Consider the following 20,463-nt stretch of genomic DNA (forward strand, 5'->3'; position numbering starts at 1 on the left):
GAAACTTTGGCCAGTATCATCCTGGAAGAGTGCCAAGTATCATTAAAGAGTGATAATTATATTTTATAAATAATATTAATGCTTATTAATGCTTATTAATATTAGCAATATTGTCACTATTACAAAAGTGACAATAATGTTAGCTAACACATATTAAGTATTCTTTTGCGCATTGCTATCCAGATGTTGAAACATAATTCATTGAAAATATCATTTCCCCCATTGGTTGGCCTTGGCAACTTTGTTGAAAGTAGATGTATATGTTTATTTCTGGGCTCTCAGTTCTATTTCATTAATCCATATGTGTATCATTGTGCCATTTGTACATCTGATTTTTAGATGTTTTCTTGTTTTGTCTTATTTTTCTCCTGGAGAATGTTGACGTATAAGAATACACACACACACACACACACACACCCCTAATGGTTTTTAAGTAATACACAATTTTTAGTCATAATTATAGAGCTAACTAGACATCAGAAATGATCCATCCAGAATTACACATTTAATTATGAATATGAATAGAAATTTCAGGTATTCTGTAAACCTGAAATTTTTCTAAATAAAATCTAAAAGCATAGTTTTAATTTTGACAAGTAGTATATTTTTCTGAAATTCTTTTTCAGTTTATAAAGCAGTTAAATATAAAGTACTTCATTTTGGTCCTAAGGCTAATTTGCGGAAATATAGGTACCCTTATTTACTTATATTATTGTAACCTCATTTTATCTATGAGGAAACAGAAGCATGAAAACATGAAGTAATCTGTCCAGGTCACTAACTCAGTTTAAGACGAATCTGCACAAATTTTCTAACCCCTTTCTTTACTCTGGCTACTCTATACTGTTAAATTAGGAATTTAACATCAGGCTACCTCTATACTGTTAAATTAGGAATCAGCATCTTATTATATCAAATATTTTCTCTAATTATATCAAATGCTCTTATATACAAGAGGACTGCATCCTGATCCTTGAATCTCCAGTTTTCTCACCTTTCTAGAAAATAACTTGCTGCATAGCGATGTGCTCAGTCATCAGCAGAGAATGACAAAGCCTCATGTTATGGGAGCAGCTTGGTAGGATGCACTCACTAGCTAAGTGATTTGCTCCCACTCACCAGCCTCTGCAGTATTACAAATTAGTGTACATCACATACCTTTAGAATTTCTCTTAAGAAGTTGAAGTTGCAAATATTACATCTCTAAATTTCAAGCCTTTACTAATTGTGAAACCATCCTAATGACTTTCTATACTGTGGTTCCTTTCTAAAAATAATTCTTACTGCTTTTATTTATTCAAGCATGTATCAAGTGCTTTTTATGTGTCATACAATACCAAGCCATGGGAATACCACGTGATGGCAAAACAGAAACAAAAAGAAAAAAACAGACAAAAATCTCTTTTCTCACAAAGTTTTTGTTCTAATAGGAAGACAGACTACAAATGAGTAAAATAAGTACTATGAGAATAAGGAAGCAATGTGAGAGACAGGGAGTGCTTTGAGAAGGAAGCCTGTCTGAAGCCTGATAACCTTGAACATGTCCGTAGCAAGTGCTGCTGCTACATGTTCAAAAGAAATGGTTGCGCTTTAAACAAACACTGTTCTGTGATAGGCAAAAGGGAAGTTAAGAATAGCATGGAGAATGGAATACAGTTGTGAGAACATTTCAAGATAAGATTCTTACAGCAAATTTAGCTTTCTTATGCCTTCGGATAACAGTAGCAACAGTGACACACCATCCATATATCATTCACAATTTATTTGCAGAAATCCAAATTGGTACTTAGTTATTTGTCCTTAGTAGTATTTGTGCTTGAATGTCTCATTCTCAAAGAGATCAAAGCCTACCTTTCCCCACCCACATAGTTGTACCAGCCTAACATTCAATTACTTATCCTCTTGTATTTGGTTTTACCTTATTCTGTAACAAGTATTAGTTTCTAAAGATACTATATCATTTACTGTGGAACACATTTATTTTTTGTTTCCTTTCATTAGCATGCAAGCTCTTGGAAGGAAAGGACTTTTGATGTTTCACTGATATATTCAGAAAAGTGTCTGGTACATAGTGAGAACTCAGTATATATTTTTGAAAGAATGAGTGTTAGTAAAAGATGAATTAAATTTATATTTTGTATTGTTTAAATACACCTCTCATGAACTGTTTGTTATGACAGCTATATCCAGTTAATGACCTAGAAACTTGATAACCATTTGCTCTAATCCTCAATTCCTTTCAAGGTAAATTTTCTGATGTTCATCTTATGGTTGAAATGAGGCTCAAATAACCTGATTTTAAAAACTCTTTTAAAAACTACCTTTCACCCAGACATAGTAGCTCATGCCTGTAATCCCAGTACTTTGGAAGGCTGAGATGGGAGGACCACTTGAGGCCAGGAATTCAAAACCAGCTGGGAAAAATAAATATAAAAATAAATAAGTAAATAAATAAACTAGGTGGGGTGGCACATTCCTGTAGTCCCAGCAACTCAGGAAGCTGAGGTGGGAAGATCCTTTGAGCTCAGGAGCTTGAGGCTGCAGTGATCTATGATTGCGTCAGTGCACTGAAGCCTGGGTGACAGAGCAAGACTCTTATCTCTAAAAAAAAATTTAAATAATTTTAAAAGTATATTTTTATTGTTTCCAAAAGACATAGTCTTATTAAAAAGTAAAGCCAGGATCTTAACTCTGTTCTACGTGTTTCCATCTTGAATTGTCTGTGATTCAAAATGTCAAGAGTATATTTCCAAATTAGAATTACATATAATGCAAGAAACATGTTTTCAATGGCCTTAAAGCATTTAAAAATATAATTCTCTGGCTGAGTTAGTCTCTGATCCGTCCTGCACAATTTGTCTGTGATAATAGTACTAATATATATGTTGTAGATGAGAGTGGTAACATTCTAAACACCAACCTCAAAAGATTAGTTATACGATATTCCAGTTCATTTCGGTAACCAATCGTGAAACTGACACCCATGGAATTTTAACTCTTTGAGGATATTTGCCTAAGTATCTTTTGGATTTCTTACTTTTTCTGAGTCTTCTCCTAACATTTGGAATTTAGTTTTGTTTTGACTTTGCCTGTTTCTCTGGCCTTAGCATCTTCTATTATGCCCAAGGACTGTCAGAAGACAAAATTACAACCAAGTTAGTTTAAAGATCTTAATTGACTTTTATTTGTGATTCTAGAATTGGGTGACACCTCATTCTGTAAAATAGAATGAGTGCTGCAATAAGCTGAGCAGTTGGTTTTATAGTCACAATAGGAATGAGGAAAGCAGAAACTGAAAACAAAAAGTGGGTTGGTCATTTCAAAATTACTTTCCTTGTAAAGGTTGAAGCAGAGAGGATTTTCTCATCATGCCCGCTTAAACTTGGAGATTTTGCTATTATCTCTCACTCTCCTGATCTGTCAGGTCAGGTAAACTTAGTTTTGGCTTGGTAACATGGAACTTTACCATCTGTGACTCCATTTTGGTTTGGTCTGTTGGGCTTCTTGCAGGAGCTCAGTGCAGACCAGTGACCTCCTATAAATATTATTTAAACAGGACTCTGTCGCCCTCTCTACTCCCAAACTCACCTTCTTGTCCCTTGCCTCTCATTCCATGGGTGCTACCTTAGCCCCCATAGGATTGAGAAATTTTGATAGCTATCTTCTTCCATAGTTTACCTTTTTTTTTTTTATCTCTATGTTTTTATTTAACTTTAGAATTCAACTGGTTTTTGTTTCCCCATTCCTTCACTCATTTTCATTTCCTCCTTGTATCAGTGTTGTTGGCCTCACTGTTTTTCAATATGTTTATCTGAATGATTCTCAAAAAAGTTTGCCTTTCAGTTACTCTTTTCTTTTTAAAAATATTCCTCCCTAGTGATTTTTTTTCTTTACTATTCTTTGGCTACATTCACTATTTTTCTTTTTTTTAACAAAAGATACTGTTTTCTTTAAAATTTCTTAGCTTAACATTTTACCTCTTTTATTTCTTTCTACTCTGTTTTTATTCATAGAACAAATAGATTTGTTGTTCTGAATATCTTAAAAAAATAATCCTATTCCAATCAGACTTGTCCCTATCACAGTCAGAAGGAGGGGCTCAAGTTTCTCTAAAAAGTGCACATTAGGAATGGGGCATAGCCACCAGCTGGAGCTGCTAGCATTTCAAAATCCCAGGAGGCCACAGTAACATGTGCCAGGCCTTATCTCCGTAATGCACATGTGCTGCTTGTCAGTTTCAAATGTCAACCCTCAGTGGCTTTGCTTAAAGACAGAAGGCTTTGTGTTGTGATGGAAGGAAAATATTTTTAAACCTTCTTGAGACCCTGGGAAACAACCACTTTTGGACATGAAAGAGCCCGTCACCTTACAAATCCATCAATAAGTAAAAGCCACTGACACCAGTGCCATGTCTCAGACCAGGATCAGTTAAGTTGGCATAAGTAGTACTGAGCCATGGTGTTCTCAGGATGTTGTTACTAAGCCGTTTTATTTATATCCCAGTGAAACAATCCTACCTCTTGCAAGGATAAAAAGAGAGACTTTAGGGGCCCTTCAAGTGTAATCATGCAGACATGTGCCACCTTTTCGCCTTTGTATGTTGATTTTTGTTTAGTGACACTAGATAGCCAAACAATAACCATTGATTCCATATAGTAAGTACAAGCATGATTATTATTATTATTATTATTATTATTATTATTATTTGTGGAGATGGGTCTTGCTGTATTGCCCAGGCTGGACTCAAACTCCTGGCCTGAAGTGATCCCTCTGCCTCAGCCTCCCAAAATGTTGGAATTACAGGTCTGAACAATTGCACCTGGCCAAGTCTTTTTAAAGGCACTTAACTGAAATATAATGAAAATATTAACTCACAGTATATGTAATTCAGGAATTGACTATTTATATTATAAAAGAATTATGTATTTTCCAAAAGAATTCCTTTCAGGAGTGCTTCAAAAAAAAGTTTTCCTACATTCTTAATAAATCCTAAATTTAATATATTTTTTGTAAAAAATAAAATATGCACAGTTTGGGAAAAAGAGCCTGCCCTCATTCACAGAAGCTTGTATATTTGTACCTTGTTCATGCTGTTTTCAAGTTACCATAACTAAGTTATTCAGACCAAATGGTTCCTCTCAACGCAATCACCATACCCAGAACTCTAGGTATATAGAATTTCAAAACTGTTAGAGAGTAAACTTATGCAAAGGAGGGTTGAGTATACCATATTCCCTTTTTCCTTATTTTCCGAGTAAAGTACTCCTCAGTATTTGAGGGGCATTGGTTTCAGGACCACTCAGATACTGAAATCTGAGATGTTCAAGTCCCTGATATAAAATAGCGTAGTGTTTGCATATGACCAATGCACACCCTCCTTTATCATCTCTAGTTTACTTATACCTAATACAATGTAAATACTATGTAAATTTTGTTATACTCTATTGTTCAGGGAATAATGATGAGAAGAAAGTCTGTACATGTTCAGTACAGTTCCAGTTTTTTTCCAAATATTTTTTGATCCCAGATTGTTTGAGTTCATGGATACAGAATCTGTGGATACAGAGGACCAACTATACTATCTTTCCTTTAAGACATCTCCAACTGCTCCAACCTTGAGTCATGTTTGCCTTCCTTTAAACTCCTATGCCATTAATTGTCTATACCTCTCATCTGGCAGTTGGCATATGCTCCTTGTATGTATGTATCTTTTATGTATATTCCTTACTTACCAGTAAGGAATATAACTAGAGGAGTAGCCTTACACCTTTTTGGTATCTCCATTACTTGAAAAATGCTCTAAAACAATGCTTCTCAAACTTCCGTGTACTGTACATAGAAAACACCTGAGGATCTTGTTGAACTGAAAATTGTGATTCACTTGGTCTGGGGTGTGGCCTGAGATTCTACATTTATGACAGACTCCCATGTGATGTGATGCAGCTGGTCCACAGACCATACTCTGAGTGATCAGTGTCTGGCAAACCTTCAGCAAATGTCTGTTGATAATGTCTTTTTTTTTTTTTTATTCAGAAAAAGGGTAAAAGATTTAAATTTGTTAAATGCTGCCTTTCCTGCAACATGCAAACAGCACTAAGAAATGAACTGAGGTGTTGATTGACTGATTGAAGATGTTAGATGTCTTTTTTTCTGATTTCTCTGTCTGATCAATAGGAATGGACTTTTAATTAAGCTTATCCAGCTTAATTAATACCAGACTGGATGAGATTCTATGTGAATAACTTCTACTTCTGTTTTCACTGGATTCAGGCTGAAAAGCAAAAGTCTTTATAATACATTTTTAGTCATGTAAATAATATAGTCATTTTCTAACTTCTGCTCCTATTTGGGACACCTAGTTTTGAGGAGAAGATGGCTTTTCCAGTTAACTCTCAGATTCTATAGGTATCACATTTTAGGGTCAAGAATTATGCATGTGCTCAGTATAAACCCTGTAAAGACTTTCCTTCTCTTGTTTGATGGAACTCAAAAAATGGACCAGTAAGAGTTATCAAAAAGCAATGAGTCTGAGTCCTCAGGCTTTAATGGCAACAAACAAACCCATGCTTCATATTGCAGAGGGAGAGTGCATTGTTGCTTCGCTTTATATCCACAAATAGAAAATGCATTGAGGGTAATCCTGGAAAATTATTCTTACTTCAAACCTTTATTGCCAACACTAAAGGGTCTGAATAGGACTTCATCATTTTTCTGGTTGTTTTGTTAGAAACAGTTCACTTGCTTCTTTCCTGTGATAAGTGCCATAGTTTTTTAGTACGAGTCAACCTGGCCTATACCTTTTTTATATTGCCTTTCTCCCCAGGCCCTCAAATCTCCAATTTCTCACAGGTGAATTTAGGCAAACTAAAGAAGACATCTCTGTTCTATGAGTATTGAAATAAAACATTTTTAAATATAAGTTTTAAAAATAACACTTTCATTGTTTTCTTCCCAATTACTAAAGTAGTCCATGTTTATCACCCCTGCCCCACCTCCAAAAAAGGAAAATTATGAAAAACAATCAAGACATAATAGACTAAAAATTATAAAACTATTCTTGTTTGCCTGCTTCTCAGAAATAAACACTGTAAACATTTTGGCCTCAAGCCATTGTCTTTTTTATGTATATTATAAAAATAAAATCAAGATAATATAATAATTACTACTTTGCGACGTCCTTTTTAAATTAAAAAATAGATTGTGGTCTTCTCTAATATCATTAAACATACTTCCATAACATGGTTGCTAACAGCTGTATAGTGTTCCAGCATATGGATTAACCATTCTCCTACTGTTTCTTTTTTCTAATTTTTATATAAGAGGATATTGCAGAGACCAGACATATACGTAAATGTTTGTACAAGTTTTTAATCTTGGAATTAATTTCTGGAGGTAAAATTGCTGGATCAGAAGATAAAAGATGTTCATTTATAATTTGTCTTGTCTTGACCTTCTAAAACTACAGAAATAGTTTACTAGACTTTGGCTTACATTATTTTGTAGTTTCTTTTGAAAATTATTTTCTCTGAATAGCAAAACTTTTGTTGGCTCCTGACATACATTAGTATACAAAGGAGTTACTTAATATTTGGAACACGAATTAGCCTGAGGAGCTCATAAACAGTAGGTATTGCAGAATTTATCAATTTGACTTACCAGCTTACACTGCCATATTCTGTTATGGTCATGTCACATTTGAGACATTAGTTGTACAAACAGTACATAAAGCAACTCACATGAATTTTAATTGAGAATGAATATTTGCCAAAACAGTAATTTGTCTTTTTAATTTTTTTTTTCTTATGCAGAGAATTTTGTTTGTTAAGCATGCTATACTCAGAGTCAGGCCAATCCAAAATAATACAAGAAAAGGAAAACTGGTTAACTGTTTCTATCTATATTTGTTTAAGAAATACTAGGGCTGACAAATCTTGATAGTATGTTAATTTGTTGTATTTCAAAACCTGCTTTTTATCTTGTTGTAAAAGCAGAATTCAATAGAAAAATGACTATTTTTTAAATTATATGAATTACATGAGTCCGTAGCAGGGATTTTAAAGTAGGACTTGCATTGATATAGCTTATTAAATAAAGCAAAAAAATGACCAGTATTTTATAAGTTTAAATAGCAAATTGAAGTAGTGCATAAGATGGTGATTTTGTGATTATTATACATTCATTGTTTAAGAATGCCTGTAACAAAAAATATCTGTAGTTACTTATCACTATAATAGTTAAAATAACCTGCTAATAAGTAGGTTAACTCTATATTTTTGTAAAAGCTTATCACATTGTTGTTATGCTCATTTATTTATTTTAAACTTCCTTTTTGAGTAAAAATGTAAGGCCATTTATAAAATTTATACACTATAATAAGATAAAGTGAACAAGGAAATCAGGACAGAGAGCAAATGAGGCTCTAAATAATAAAATGTGTGACATGTAATCCTGTATTTTTGTTATGGGAAGCCACATTATGACTCAGCATTTAGACTTACACCGAATCAAATTATGTGACTGACAGTATCCATGACATAAGCAGATGAGTTGCTCACAAAAAGCCAACTTTTCCTGATACTTAACAGAAAATTCCCTAATGGATCTCAAATGAACATACTATGTGATCCAATACTTAATGTCCTCAGTAACAACCAGTTTCTTAGAGTATTGCTTTTAAGATGCTTATGTTAACATCCCAGTGATACGAGTTATATGAGAAGTCAGAATGATCTGATCCCACAGCTAGTGCAACATAGGAATAGAGTTCTAAAGGAAATGAAGTGTTTATTGTATTCCCTTAAGCAATCCTCTGTACATGTTCTTTAAGTCAAGCTTTTGATTAATACTGAACGTCAGTAGGTTGGTTCAAAGTTAAACTTTCTGAAAAATAGCTGGAATGTGGTTATTGTATGTCCCCTTGCAGGTGCAGAGCAGTGTGCTTCACCTCTTAGCCAAGCCAGGTGTGCTTCTTGTGAAGATAGAGAATAGCATGGACATTCAGTTAAATGGGTGGATATGGTTAATGAGGGAGTACCCACAGGTAGGACCTGGATTCATTTCCGATAATTTGCTACATAGAAGTGATTGAACAATCACATTTCCAAAGCTCTGTGGTATAGATCATGATTATACAGCTTTAGCCTGAAATTTATAAAATAAATAAGCACGTGTGATCAGATTCTTGACCCATGCCATAAAATAAAACACTCACATATTCAAGCAAAGCAAAACAAAAACCATCAGTAAAATACTCATAGACATTTGTCTTTGAAGCTTGTTATTTTCTGATGTACTCTCCAGGGTGAACTTTTTACAAAATATACCTTTAAGTATTTAAATGAATCTTAAGGATGAAATGTATTATACACAGTCAATCCCCTCAGAGCAATACAGTATTCAGATCCTTACCCTGTGTGTTCTTATGAAGCCTTTCCAAATGAGTTGTATAGAGCCTTCAGTCCTGTCTGTGGTACTATTTTGTTATTAGTTTGAGTGTCAGGTTTCAGTTCTCAACCTAATGAAGTACTACTTAAAAGCAACAACTAGAGAAGTGGCCACATCTCTTCCCTTTTGAAGTAGAAGTACTCTAATGTTATTACAATTCCCCGCTGGAAATTCTGTTTGGTGTTCCTGTATTGCCCAGAGTTCATCTTTACCCCTTTTGCAATTCAGTCTGTTTGATGCATTTCTACTTATATATTTTTAGAAATACATATATTTCATAAATACTCATGTTTAGTTCTTGAATACTTAAAAAATTGAAAGGCCTAGAGAAGATTTAGCCCAATGCAAACATCATATATTAAGTACTTCCTTGTGTGCGATGTACTGAATGCTGTAAGGGGTACTAAGATGAGTAAGACACAGTCTCTAATTCCAATGTATTTATCAACTCTAGGAAGAGACATTCACAATTATGTTTTTGCATGCTAAATAAATATTAATTGAACAAATCAACACCTATTATGTATTTGGCACTGCTCTTGGCATCTGGACATAGTAGGGAACAAGACAGTTCTGATCTGTGCTCTTACAGAGGGACAGATAACATAAAATTTTAGTTTCAATATAAGTCACTGTGGTAAATACCCTTTGTAGCACAAAGGGTTATTAACTCTAGCTAGGGATTGAGAAATGTTTTATAGAAGTGACACTTTTTCTAGAAGTATAGGGTTTCATTGACCAGATAAGAAGAGGGAAAATATGCTAAGGGAAGGAACAGGGTGAACATATTATGGCAAGATGTAAAAGTATGAATAAGCTTCACCCCATATTGTGTGACAGGGATTTTGAGTATTACGGAGAAAATACACAAGACCCAATGCAAGTTGTGTAAAGAGGTTTACTGTCATGACCAATATGTATGTTCTCTTTTTATCCCGGGTCAATTACAAATTTTTGTTTTTCTTTCTTCTGCCTTTTTCACTTCTAAATATTTTCTAAAGCATAAATCATGTAGAAGTGTGTGAAGAAATGAGGCTGAAAGAGTAGCTCAAAGCAAGATGAAAAAGTTCCTTGAATTGTTGTGTCTTATAAGTTTGGATTTTTTTTTTTTTTTTTTTTTTTTTTTGAGATGGATTCTTGCTCTGTTGCCAGGCTGAAGTGCAATAGTGTGATTGCAGTTCACTGCAACCTCCACCTCCCTGGTTCAAGTGATTCTCCTGCGTCAGCCTCCCGAGTAGCTGGGACTACAGGTGTGTGCCACCATACCCAACTGTATTTTTAGTAGAAATGGGGTTTCACCGTGTTGGCCATGATGGCCTCGATCTCTTGACCTAGTGATCTACCCACCTCAGCCTCCCAAACTGCTGGGATTACAGGTCTGAGCCCCCACGCACAGCCAGTTTGGACTTATTTTATAAACAGCGGAGGGCCACCAGAGGTGTTTGAATCAGGGAGAAATTGTATCATACTGACTTACATTGTATTTTGCTAAACTAAAGTAGCTATGAAGAATGGGAAGAAGTTCACAGAACAAGAGGATCCTATGAAACACTGTATAGATAGCCTAGAGTTCCTTCTTTTGTGCTCCCCATATAGCACTTTGCATACATCTCTAGTAGAGCTCTTGTTACAGTGTGAGTGCTTTTACAATGGTGTGTTGGAGTCAGCTTGCAAGATCCAGTTGTTAGTATCACTTCCCAATTCTATGTTCTGCCATAGTTAGGAGTATTTATACCATGAAGATGAGCAAACAATACAAATCAGTTTTTTATTGTTGTTTGTTTTTAAAACTGTTAAACAGTTACTAGCACATCATAGACTGTTTATTAACATGTCTGACTTCTTGTTAGACTGTGACTATTTAGAATAAAAATACCGTTTTATTTTCATTTCCTTATTTCTAGCCCAGTACCTCACAAATTATAGGTATCAATAAATAGTTACTGAATACATAGAGGGACAGATTAACAAATGAAATCAATAAATTAGGTAGTGACCAATTGGTTGTGGGCAATGAATGAAGTGGTTGGAAATAGCCCTATATTAATTATCTAGCCTGAACATCGTAGGGGAAGATAATTGTTTTGATTTGGGACATGCTGTGTTTGAGGTGCTATCAAAAGACCAGGATTAGAGATGCCCAGTGTTCATTCCAGTTACTATCAAATGACAGTTTTGAAATACTTTTCCTGTGATTTTGTAAAATACTGAACTATACAGACTAGTTGAAGTTCAAGGTTACTCATTTTTTTTTGAAAGATTGCTTCATTTCAATAGTATAAGAAAATCACATTTTTGTAATGCATTCTGAACACTATGTTTGCAGGGAAAAGCAGAGAGGAGATAGTCTAGAAGAGAATGACTAAGGAAATTGAATGTTTTTTTTTAAAACAATGTAGGTGTGTTTCAAGATCATAGTCACAGTTTACAATTCTATTAGGAAGAGAAAATGAATTTTGGGGGAGGGTAAAGTTAAAGTTACCTTTTAGAATATAACTCCTAAAAAAAAGTTTTTCTTTTCAAAAAGCTATTATAGTTAGAATATGAGAAAAAAAATATTTTTACAACAAAGTATTAGGGAAGGAAAACAATATACTTTCTGAAGGCAGTACTTTAAATTATCTAAGAAATGGCATATTCTGATTTATTAAATGTTCTCATCAATAGAATAATGCAGTATAATCTGTACATGTAGGGCTTTTCTTAAGAAATATATAACCAAGAAAATATACTTGATTTGCAAGTATAGTGAACAGTTTATTCTTTTCTTTATAAATGGGAGTCTTGCTTCAAGATCATATATAAATATGTGAGTTATTGTTTTAGAGAGATGTTTATATTTAAAAATAGATAATAGTAATAGACAAGTCTAACAAATAAGATGAAAGATTATTTATTATATGTGATTTCTAATGTTTAGGGTGAATTGGTCTTTTCTATGCTGTGAATAGTCACCAGAAGATTAAGCAGTTCTTTGGGAAATTCAGATGTAGTCTTAATATCTCAACTGGCAAAGTCATTTATGAGCGTGCAGTTATAAATTTAATGCTATTCTGGTGGACTGGTCTGATTCCACATATTTGTCACATGGCATTTTATATCTCTGATGAAACAGTAATATTATCCTCAAAGTCACAGAGCAAGTTACTTTCAGAGCTGTGGATTAGAGTTTAGAGTTCTAGATTCTATTCTCAGACAGGTGTGTCCTAGTTTGAGAATATCTGATCTACAAAACCACCAACTCACAAAATAGATAAATGGTGATTACTTAGATTTCAAAAAGATGTTCTTCGGGGTTCCTTAAAATAGGCACTTCTGAAGGATCTAATATAGAAGGAGCTCAGACGATTGGTAACCAAGAGGCCTAGTTTCTCTACCCTATCATTAACAAAGTTAATGGGGTATATAAATTTGGGCATGTTAGTAATTCTATTCATCCATTTACTTATCCACTAAATCATCAATATTTTGTGCAATGAATCTTTGATGAGGATTCTGTGTGTTTAATATAAGAAGGTCATAGTCCTGTTTTTAAGGAGTTAAGACAGAAGGGTAAACAAACAGTACATTTTTAATAGTAGAGGTAATATAGCCTGTTAGCAGACCACTATAACCTAAACAAGATGAGAAGGTGAACTGTGACAGTAGGGGGAGACTTGGAAAGTAAGGAAAAAAATGCTATGCCAAAGAAATAGCATCTATGTGACTTGGTGACAAATTGGATGTGGGGCCCAAAGGAGAGAGAGAGGAGTCTTGGGATGACTCCCAAGCTGTTGGTCTACATAACTAAGTTGAATAGTGGTGCCATTTATGAAGAGAGGGAATTGACAAAGAGGGGCAATTTTGGGAGAAAGACAGTGAGGTTAGGTTTGGACAAGCTGAGTGTAAGAGCCCTGTAGGCGCTAGGCACATTATAGCTCATGCCTGTAATCCCAGCACTTTGGGAGGCCAAGGCGGGAGATCACTTGAGGCCAGGACTTTGAGACTAGCCTGGCTAATACAGACACTTTATCTCTACAGAAAAGTTTTTTAAAAAAATTAGCAAGTCATGGTGGCATGCACCTGTAGTCCGAGCTACTCTGGAAGCTGAGGCAGGAAGATCACTTGAGCCCAGGAGTTAAAGGCTGCAGTGAGCATTAGGCAGTTGTATAGTCCAGCCTTAAGAAAGAGAACTAGGCAGCAGTTAAAGAGTCATCTATAGAGACATGATAGTAGTGAATGAAATTGCCCAGAGAGAGCCAGAAGATAAGAGGAGAATATAGAGTGGACCCTAGGCAGTAAGAAGGTGAAAATAAAGGAGCCTGAGAGGAACGGTCAGGAGGATAACCTGGATTGTGGTATCGTGTGGGCGAGTAAATGGAGAGCTTCAGGAATAAGGGAATGTTCCAGAGTGATAAATGCTGAAGACAAGTCACAAATGGAATCTGTGGGCAGTTAGAAGAGTATCAGTGTCCTTTGCAAAGCGATTGAGATAGTGTTGTGAGGCAGAAGGCTGAAGAGTAAATGAAAGCGGAGATTATTAAGACTTCTAAAAAGGGAGGATAAGAGGTGGGACAGAAATTAAAATTGTCTATTTTTTAAGTATGTGATGGGAGAGACATGAACATTTTGATAGGATGTATAGAATAAACTATTGAAAAGAGAAAGGTTAAAAACACAGGAGAAAGGTAATTATAATGAAGGAAGTTTCCTAACCTAGACATTGCAAAGAGATGGGAGGGTTAACTATTAAAAGAAGAAGAAATGGCACTTTCTTTGGCACTGAATGAAAGGAGGGAAAGGAAGGATAACGTGCGCACGCGCGCGCACGTGTATGTGTGTGTGTGTGAATTTGAGGGAGATTAATCTCTTGATATTAGTCTCAATTTTTTTATCTGTGAAGCAGAAAACAAAATTGCTGAGAGAAAATATGTAATTGAGGATGGAGCCTTGATGGTAATGGTGAACATTTGCAGTGCCAGCTGTGGAGGATAAGTGGGCAACAGACATGATAAATTATAGTGAGATGGATGGATGGATAGAGAGAGAGAGAGAGAGAGAGAGAGAGAGAGAGAGAGAGGATTATAGCCTAGGATGGCAGCATGAGAAGCATGGCTAGATTGACTGCCCTCAAGCTTATGTTCAAGGTTTCCATTAGCATAGGAGGGGTTAATATTGCAGATATTAGTCTTGGCTCAGCCCTTACACAGAATGTTGCTGAGAAGTTAAACTTGAGTCATAGGAGAGAGCTACTATTCTCTATGTCTCTACTGTCCAATATGGTGGCCATTAGCCACCTGAAACATGGCTGCTTCTAACTGAGGTGTATTGTAAATAAAATATACACCCAGGACTTAAAAACTTAGCACAAATTAAAAATGTAAAGTAGCTCACTAATAATTTTTATTAATTACCAACAGAAATAATATTTTGAATATATAGGATTATATTATTTTATTAAAATTAATTGTATTTCTTACTAATGTGGCCACTAGACAATTTAAAATTACATACGTGGCTCATATTACATTTCTTTTGGACAACATTGCTATTGGTAATTAGAAGATTAGATGGTTTCAAAAAGCACTCACCTTGGTCTGGAATCTTAGCTGCTTACTGTAGCTTTAAAGGGAATCATAGAGGACCTGGGGCAGTTTAGGAAATTAACCTTCAAAGACAGTTTGCCCCAAGTGGTTGGATCTTTGGATATACTCTTTCTTCAGTGTTGTCCATAGAATCAAGTTATCCATATCCGTAAAAGGCAAAAACTGTCTGCCTTGTAGGCATAATAGGGGATTTGTGAGATTCCTGTGCAATAGTACATCCTTTTAAAAACACAAGTACAATTTAAGTGCCTTGTTGTTAGCTGTGAGTTTATTTATAATATTATGAAGATAATGATTATGTCTTCTGAATGCCTCCAGTTTGGCCAGACACTATTAGACATTTTATGGGCATTGTCTCATTTAATTCAGACTGATAAGCTGAAGCCAGGCCTTTGAAGGCACCAAAATATTTCTACTAACTGCTGAGATTAATGTTGCTACTCTAGGACAAATAAACCTAAATTTTATAAAAATTCTCTGTGCTGTTTTATAAATTGGATATACCTGTACTGTACTAAGACCAATTTGTTAGACTCACTGTTTCTTTTTTGGCTGGCACACCTGTTTATTTTCCAACTTTTAAATTCAGGTATATGTGGTAAATGTGTTCCATGGTGGATTGCTACATAGATCATCCGACTACCCAGGTATTAAATCCATCATCCACTACCTGTTCTTCCTGATCTTCTCCCTCCTTCTAGCCCTGGGCCTCTGACAGGCCCCATTGTGTGCTGTTCTCCTTCATATGTCCACGTGTTTTCATCATTTATCTCTCACTTATAAATGAATATTTGGTTTTCTCTTTCTGCATTAGTTTGTTAAGGATAATGGCCTATAGCTCCATCCATGTCCCTGTAAAGGACATGATCAAATTCCTTTTTATGACTGCATATACACCACATTTTCTTTATCCAGTTTATCACTGATGGGTATTTAGGTTGATTCCACATCTTCGCTATTGTGAATAGTGCTGCAATGAACGTACACATGCATGTCTTTATAAATGCATAAATGTCTTTTTTTTTTTTTTTTTTTTTGAGACGGAGTTTCGCTCTTGTTACCCAGGCTGGAGTGCAGTGGCGCGATCTCGGCTCACCGCAACCTCCGCCTCCTGGGTTCAGGCAATTCTCCTGCCTCAGCCTCCTGAGTAGCTGGGATTACAGGCATGTGCCACCATGCCCAGCTAATTTTTTGTATCTTTTGTAGAGACAGGGTTTCACCATGTTGACCAGGATGGTCTCGATCTCTTAAACTCGTGATCCACCCGCCTCAGCCTCCCAAAGTGCTGGGATTACAGGCTTGAGCCACCGCGCCCGGCTGCATAAATGTCTTTATGCATGTCTTATAATAAGAACAATTTATATTCCTTTGGGTATATACCCAGTAATGGGAATGCTGGGTCAAACAGTATTTCTGCCTCTAGGTCTTTGAGGAATCACCAGATTGTCTTCCACAATGGTTGAACTAATTTATGCTTCCACCAACAGTGTTTTAAAAGCATTCCTTTTTCTCTGCAACCTCACCAGCATCTGTTGTTTTTTGACTTTTTATTAATAGCCATTCTGACTGGTGTGAGATGGTATCTCATTGTGGTTTTGATTTGTGTTTCTCTAATGATCAGTGATGCTGAGCTTTATTTCATATGTTTGTTGGCCACATGTATTAGATCCACTATTTCTGATGGTGCTTTTATATAAGAGGTTTTAGGCCAGGCGCAGTGGCTCATGCCTGTAATCCTATCACCTTGGGAGGCTGAGGTGGGCAGATTATCTGAAGTCAGGAGTTCAAGACCAGCCTGGCCAACATGGCAAAACCCCATCTCTACTAAAAATACAAAAATTAGCCGGACATGGCAGCACATGCCTGTAATCCCAGCTACTCAGGAGACTGAGGCAGGAGAATTGCTTGAACCTAGGAGGCGGAGGTTGCAGTGAGCTGAGATTGTGCCACTCCAGCCTGGGTGACAGAGCAAGACTCTAGACTCTATCTCAAAAAAAAAAAAAGAAAAAGAAAAAGAAAAGAGCTTTAAGTTAGAAGTCTCATTGATTATAGGTGACTTTGGAGGGAGCCATTTCAATAGAGTGGTAAAGGTGAAAGCCAGATGGCAAAAAGGTACTTACTAGTTGCGAACAGGGAAAACAGAGAGGAAGAAAGATGGAACCTCAGAGTATTACTGGGAGTTCAGCTCAAGAAACAGAAACCAGCCTAGGGACTTCTTTTTAAAGGAGTTCGATTCAAGGAAGTAGCTGTTTATGAACTTACTTTCTAAAGTGTTGCAGGGCCCTAAGTCAGGAGTTGCCACTGGAGCTATTGATTTCAAGAGTACCTTGCCATACCTAGAATCCTGAAGTTGCTGCTGCCTCCACTGCTCCTATCATAGCAGTGACTTAGGCATTGAGTCTGCCACTGCTCAAACACGTGTGTCTCCCACCTTGTCTGCCTGCAGCAACATCAGCAGGAAGATGGCTTCTGCTTTGTCCTGTCTTCCAAATCTCATTTAGAACTTCAACATTGCAAGAACTCTAGCCAAAAATGTGTCTGGGGAATGTAATTTTTAGGTTTCTAATTTCCATCTAGAAGGAGGATAGAATAAAGAGTTGAGAGAGTCACTCTGTAGAATCTATGACGTCTGATTTCTGTTGCTTATTGTAAACCATTTGAAAGGCATATGAACTTCTTAAGAAAGAGAAGAGAATTTCTGAGCCAGGATGCTCAAGGGAAATAGTGTGTGTTTTCATGCTTGAGGTAGGGAGAGCTTGGTGCCTTTGAAAAGTTGAAAGGGGTTGATGCACCTAGATCATTTCAGGTGAGGGTGAGGAGGTAAGCAGGAGCCACAGTAGGCAGGACTATAGGTCATGTTGAGAATTTTTTCTTTAAGAGTTAGGGTCTTGCCATGTTGGCCAGGTTATCTAGAACACCTGGCCTTAAGCGATCCTTCCATCTTGGCCTCCCAAAGAGCTGGGGTTATAGGCATGAGCCACCATGCCTAGCCTGAGAATTTTGCATTTTCTCTTAAGTAGGAAAGCGTCAGAGGATCTTGGGCAGGGAAGTGGTGTGATTCTACTTATGTTTTTTTTTAAAGCTGATTCTGATTGCTTTTTGGGCAATATGTTTACTAGGAGTAGTGGTATCTAGGAAACCAGATAGACCAGCAGGTATAAAATCTAAAAACCCAGTATTCTCTGCAGGAGAATATGGTGCCAGAGTAGCTGTAGAAGCAGACTGATACATTTATATACTAGATACAGGCTATGTACTGGTAGTTGTATTGACAGGACTTGGTAAGAATTGGGTGTTAGAAGTGCCAAGAGTGGGTCCCAACTATTTCATTATTTTATTCCTTTGGGGAAGTTTTGAGCATTGAATTGTAGGTTTCTTTAAAATAGTAGATAAAGTCTAGATAGTAATTATTTTGTCTGGATGGAGTAGATTGTGGAACGATTCTTTTGTAGGGAGAGATTAAGAGTGGCTCTCTTGCCTTCAGGTTGATGGTGTTAAAAAAAAATGCCTCTTAAATTTTTTAGTAGTAATGTGAGTATACCTCAGACGTTAAATCTCTTAAAATGTATTTAGAAAAACAAAAAAAAGTAGGAAAATATTTACCAAAAAACCCTAACCCTCCATGCTAATGTTTATGTTATTAGATTTTACTTATATAAGTGAATCTTCTTAGTTTCTGCTAAAATACTAAGTAATTTATGTGAAAGTGAGTTAAGAGATATCACCGATTCTTTTCTCTTGTTTTAGCTGAGCTCATTCTTCTGCAGAATGCCCAATTCTTTTAAAAAGAGGAGAACCAAGATAACATTATTTTACTTTTAAAAGTAACACCTGTGTCAAATAAGACTTCATTTTTACTTCAGCCAGTTCCTATTGTTGGCTGAAACGGCAAGCAGCACAGTAAGAGGCAATGGTTATGATGCCGTGTGGTCTATTGAAACCTAATGAAAAAGACAGGATTGAATTGGCTAAATATTTCACCTGAAATAACATTTAATTGTGATCCTCTTCAGGTTCTATAAACTTACATTACAGCTCATTTTTATCTAATGAAAAGTGAGATGTGAAGCCTGTCATAGTTCACAAGCCAGATGTTTTAATGATTCCTCATATATAAACAAGTCGTGTATTTTCCAGTGCCAATAAGTGTATTTTCCGTGAACCCGCAGGTGGCTCATTCAATGAGATTAGTATTATATAAATAAGTAGTTGAGGTTAATTTTTCAATTGCTCTTTCTAAAGCTGATGCCTAGGTTCCAGAAGGATTCATAGACTTAACAGAAAGTAGCCTCCGGGCCTCTCCCCTGGCTTCCTTTTCTACCTCCAGCTCCTTCCCCGTGTTTCATTATCTAGTTTTAGTTTGAATTAGTCTGACATTGCTTATCTCCCAGGAATATAAAACTGCATAACTGTTTTAGTTAGTACAAAGTTGTATACTACTGGGAAAAGCTGTTTGATGGGTCCGTTTTAGTAAGATATTTTTGAAGTGCCAGAGGAGTCAAGGAGAGCAGTTAGTGTGTGTTGTTTAATATTACAAGATTCGTTGCAGGAGAATACCAGTAGTGGATACAAATGAGAATATTTGTTGTTTTAGTTACGGTGGTGGCTTCACTGGCATTTGATATTAAGTTTTATTACCCTTGTTGCCTGTGAAAGGAGGGCAATTATTATAACATTGTTTCACAGCTGTTTTAGGGTTACCAGGATTCGAGCTATACTAGCTCCTCTTTTAATATTTATCCATTGCTAGCATGGTTATTCTATAGTCTACAGAATATTTTTTTCCTTGTACTTAGATTTTCCTGGAATTAGACTAGTGACCTACTGATTAACCACCATATGCTACTCATTACAGGCATGCACTGCATAATGACATTTCCATCAACATCTGACTACATACAGGATGCTGATCCCATAAGATTATAATGGAGCTGAAAAATTCCTGTTGTGACATAGTCACACAATGCATTAATCACGTTTGTGGTGATGCTGGCATAAAAAAATCTGTGCTGCCAGTTGTATCAAAGTGTAATATATGCAATTATGTATAGTACATAATACTTGATAATGATAATAAATGACTATGTTACTGGTTTACATATTTACTGTATTTTTTATCATTGTTTTAGAGTATGCTTTTTCTAGTTATTAAAAAAAAGTTAAATGTAAAAGAGCCTAAGGCAGGTCCTTCAGGAGGTATTCCAGAACAAGGCATTTTATCAGAGGAGATGACAGCTCTGTGTGTTATTGTCTCTAAAATATGGGGACAAGATTTGGAGGTGGACAAGATATGGAGGTGGAAAACGGTGATATTGATGATTCTGACCATGTGTAAGCCTAGGCTAATATGTGTGTTTGTGTCTTTGTTTTTAACAAAAAGCTTTCAAAAGAAAAAAAGTTAAAATTAAAAAATAGAAACAGCTTATAGAATAAT

At 35.9% G+C, this 20,463-nt stretch overlaps 1 protein-coding gene across 5 annotated transcripts in view; it reads left to right on the forward strand.

Moving 5' to 3' along the window:
- NME7 (NME/NM23 family member 7) overlaps nucleotides 1-20,463 on the forward strand; it is a 148,847-nt gene that overhangs the window by 83,877 nt on the left and 44,507 nt on the right. For 3 of the 5 annotated variants that reach the window (XM_074390219.1, XM_074390217.1, XM_074390218.1), the window contains exon 11: nucleotides 8,924-16,014. The exons of the other annotated variants lie outside the window; for them this stretch is intronic. In XM_074390219.1, coding sequence (XP_074246320.1) covers nucleotides 8,924-9,088 — 165 coding nt within the window. In that variant the 3' untranslated portion in view covers nucleotides 9,089-16,014. Of the gene's footprint in view, nucleotides 1-8,923; nucleotides 16,015-20,463 lie in introns of those variants that run through there. 5 annotated transcript variants of the gene reach the window in all.

This window comes from Saimiri boliviensis, chromosome 19 (assembly GCF_048565385.1).
Source record: "Saimiri boliviensis isolate mSaiBol1 chromosome 19, mSaiBol1.pri, whole genome shotgun sequence".
NCBI lineage: Eukaryota > Metazoa > Chordata > Mammalia > Primates > Cebidae > Saimiri > Saimiri boliviensis.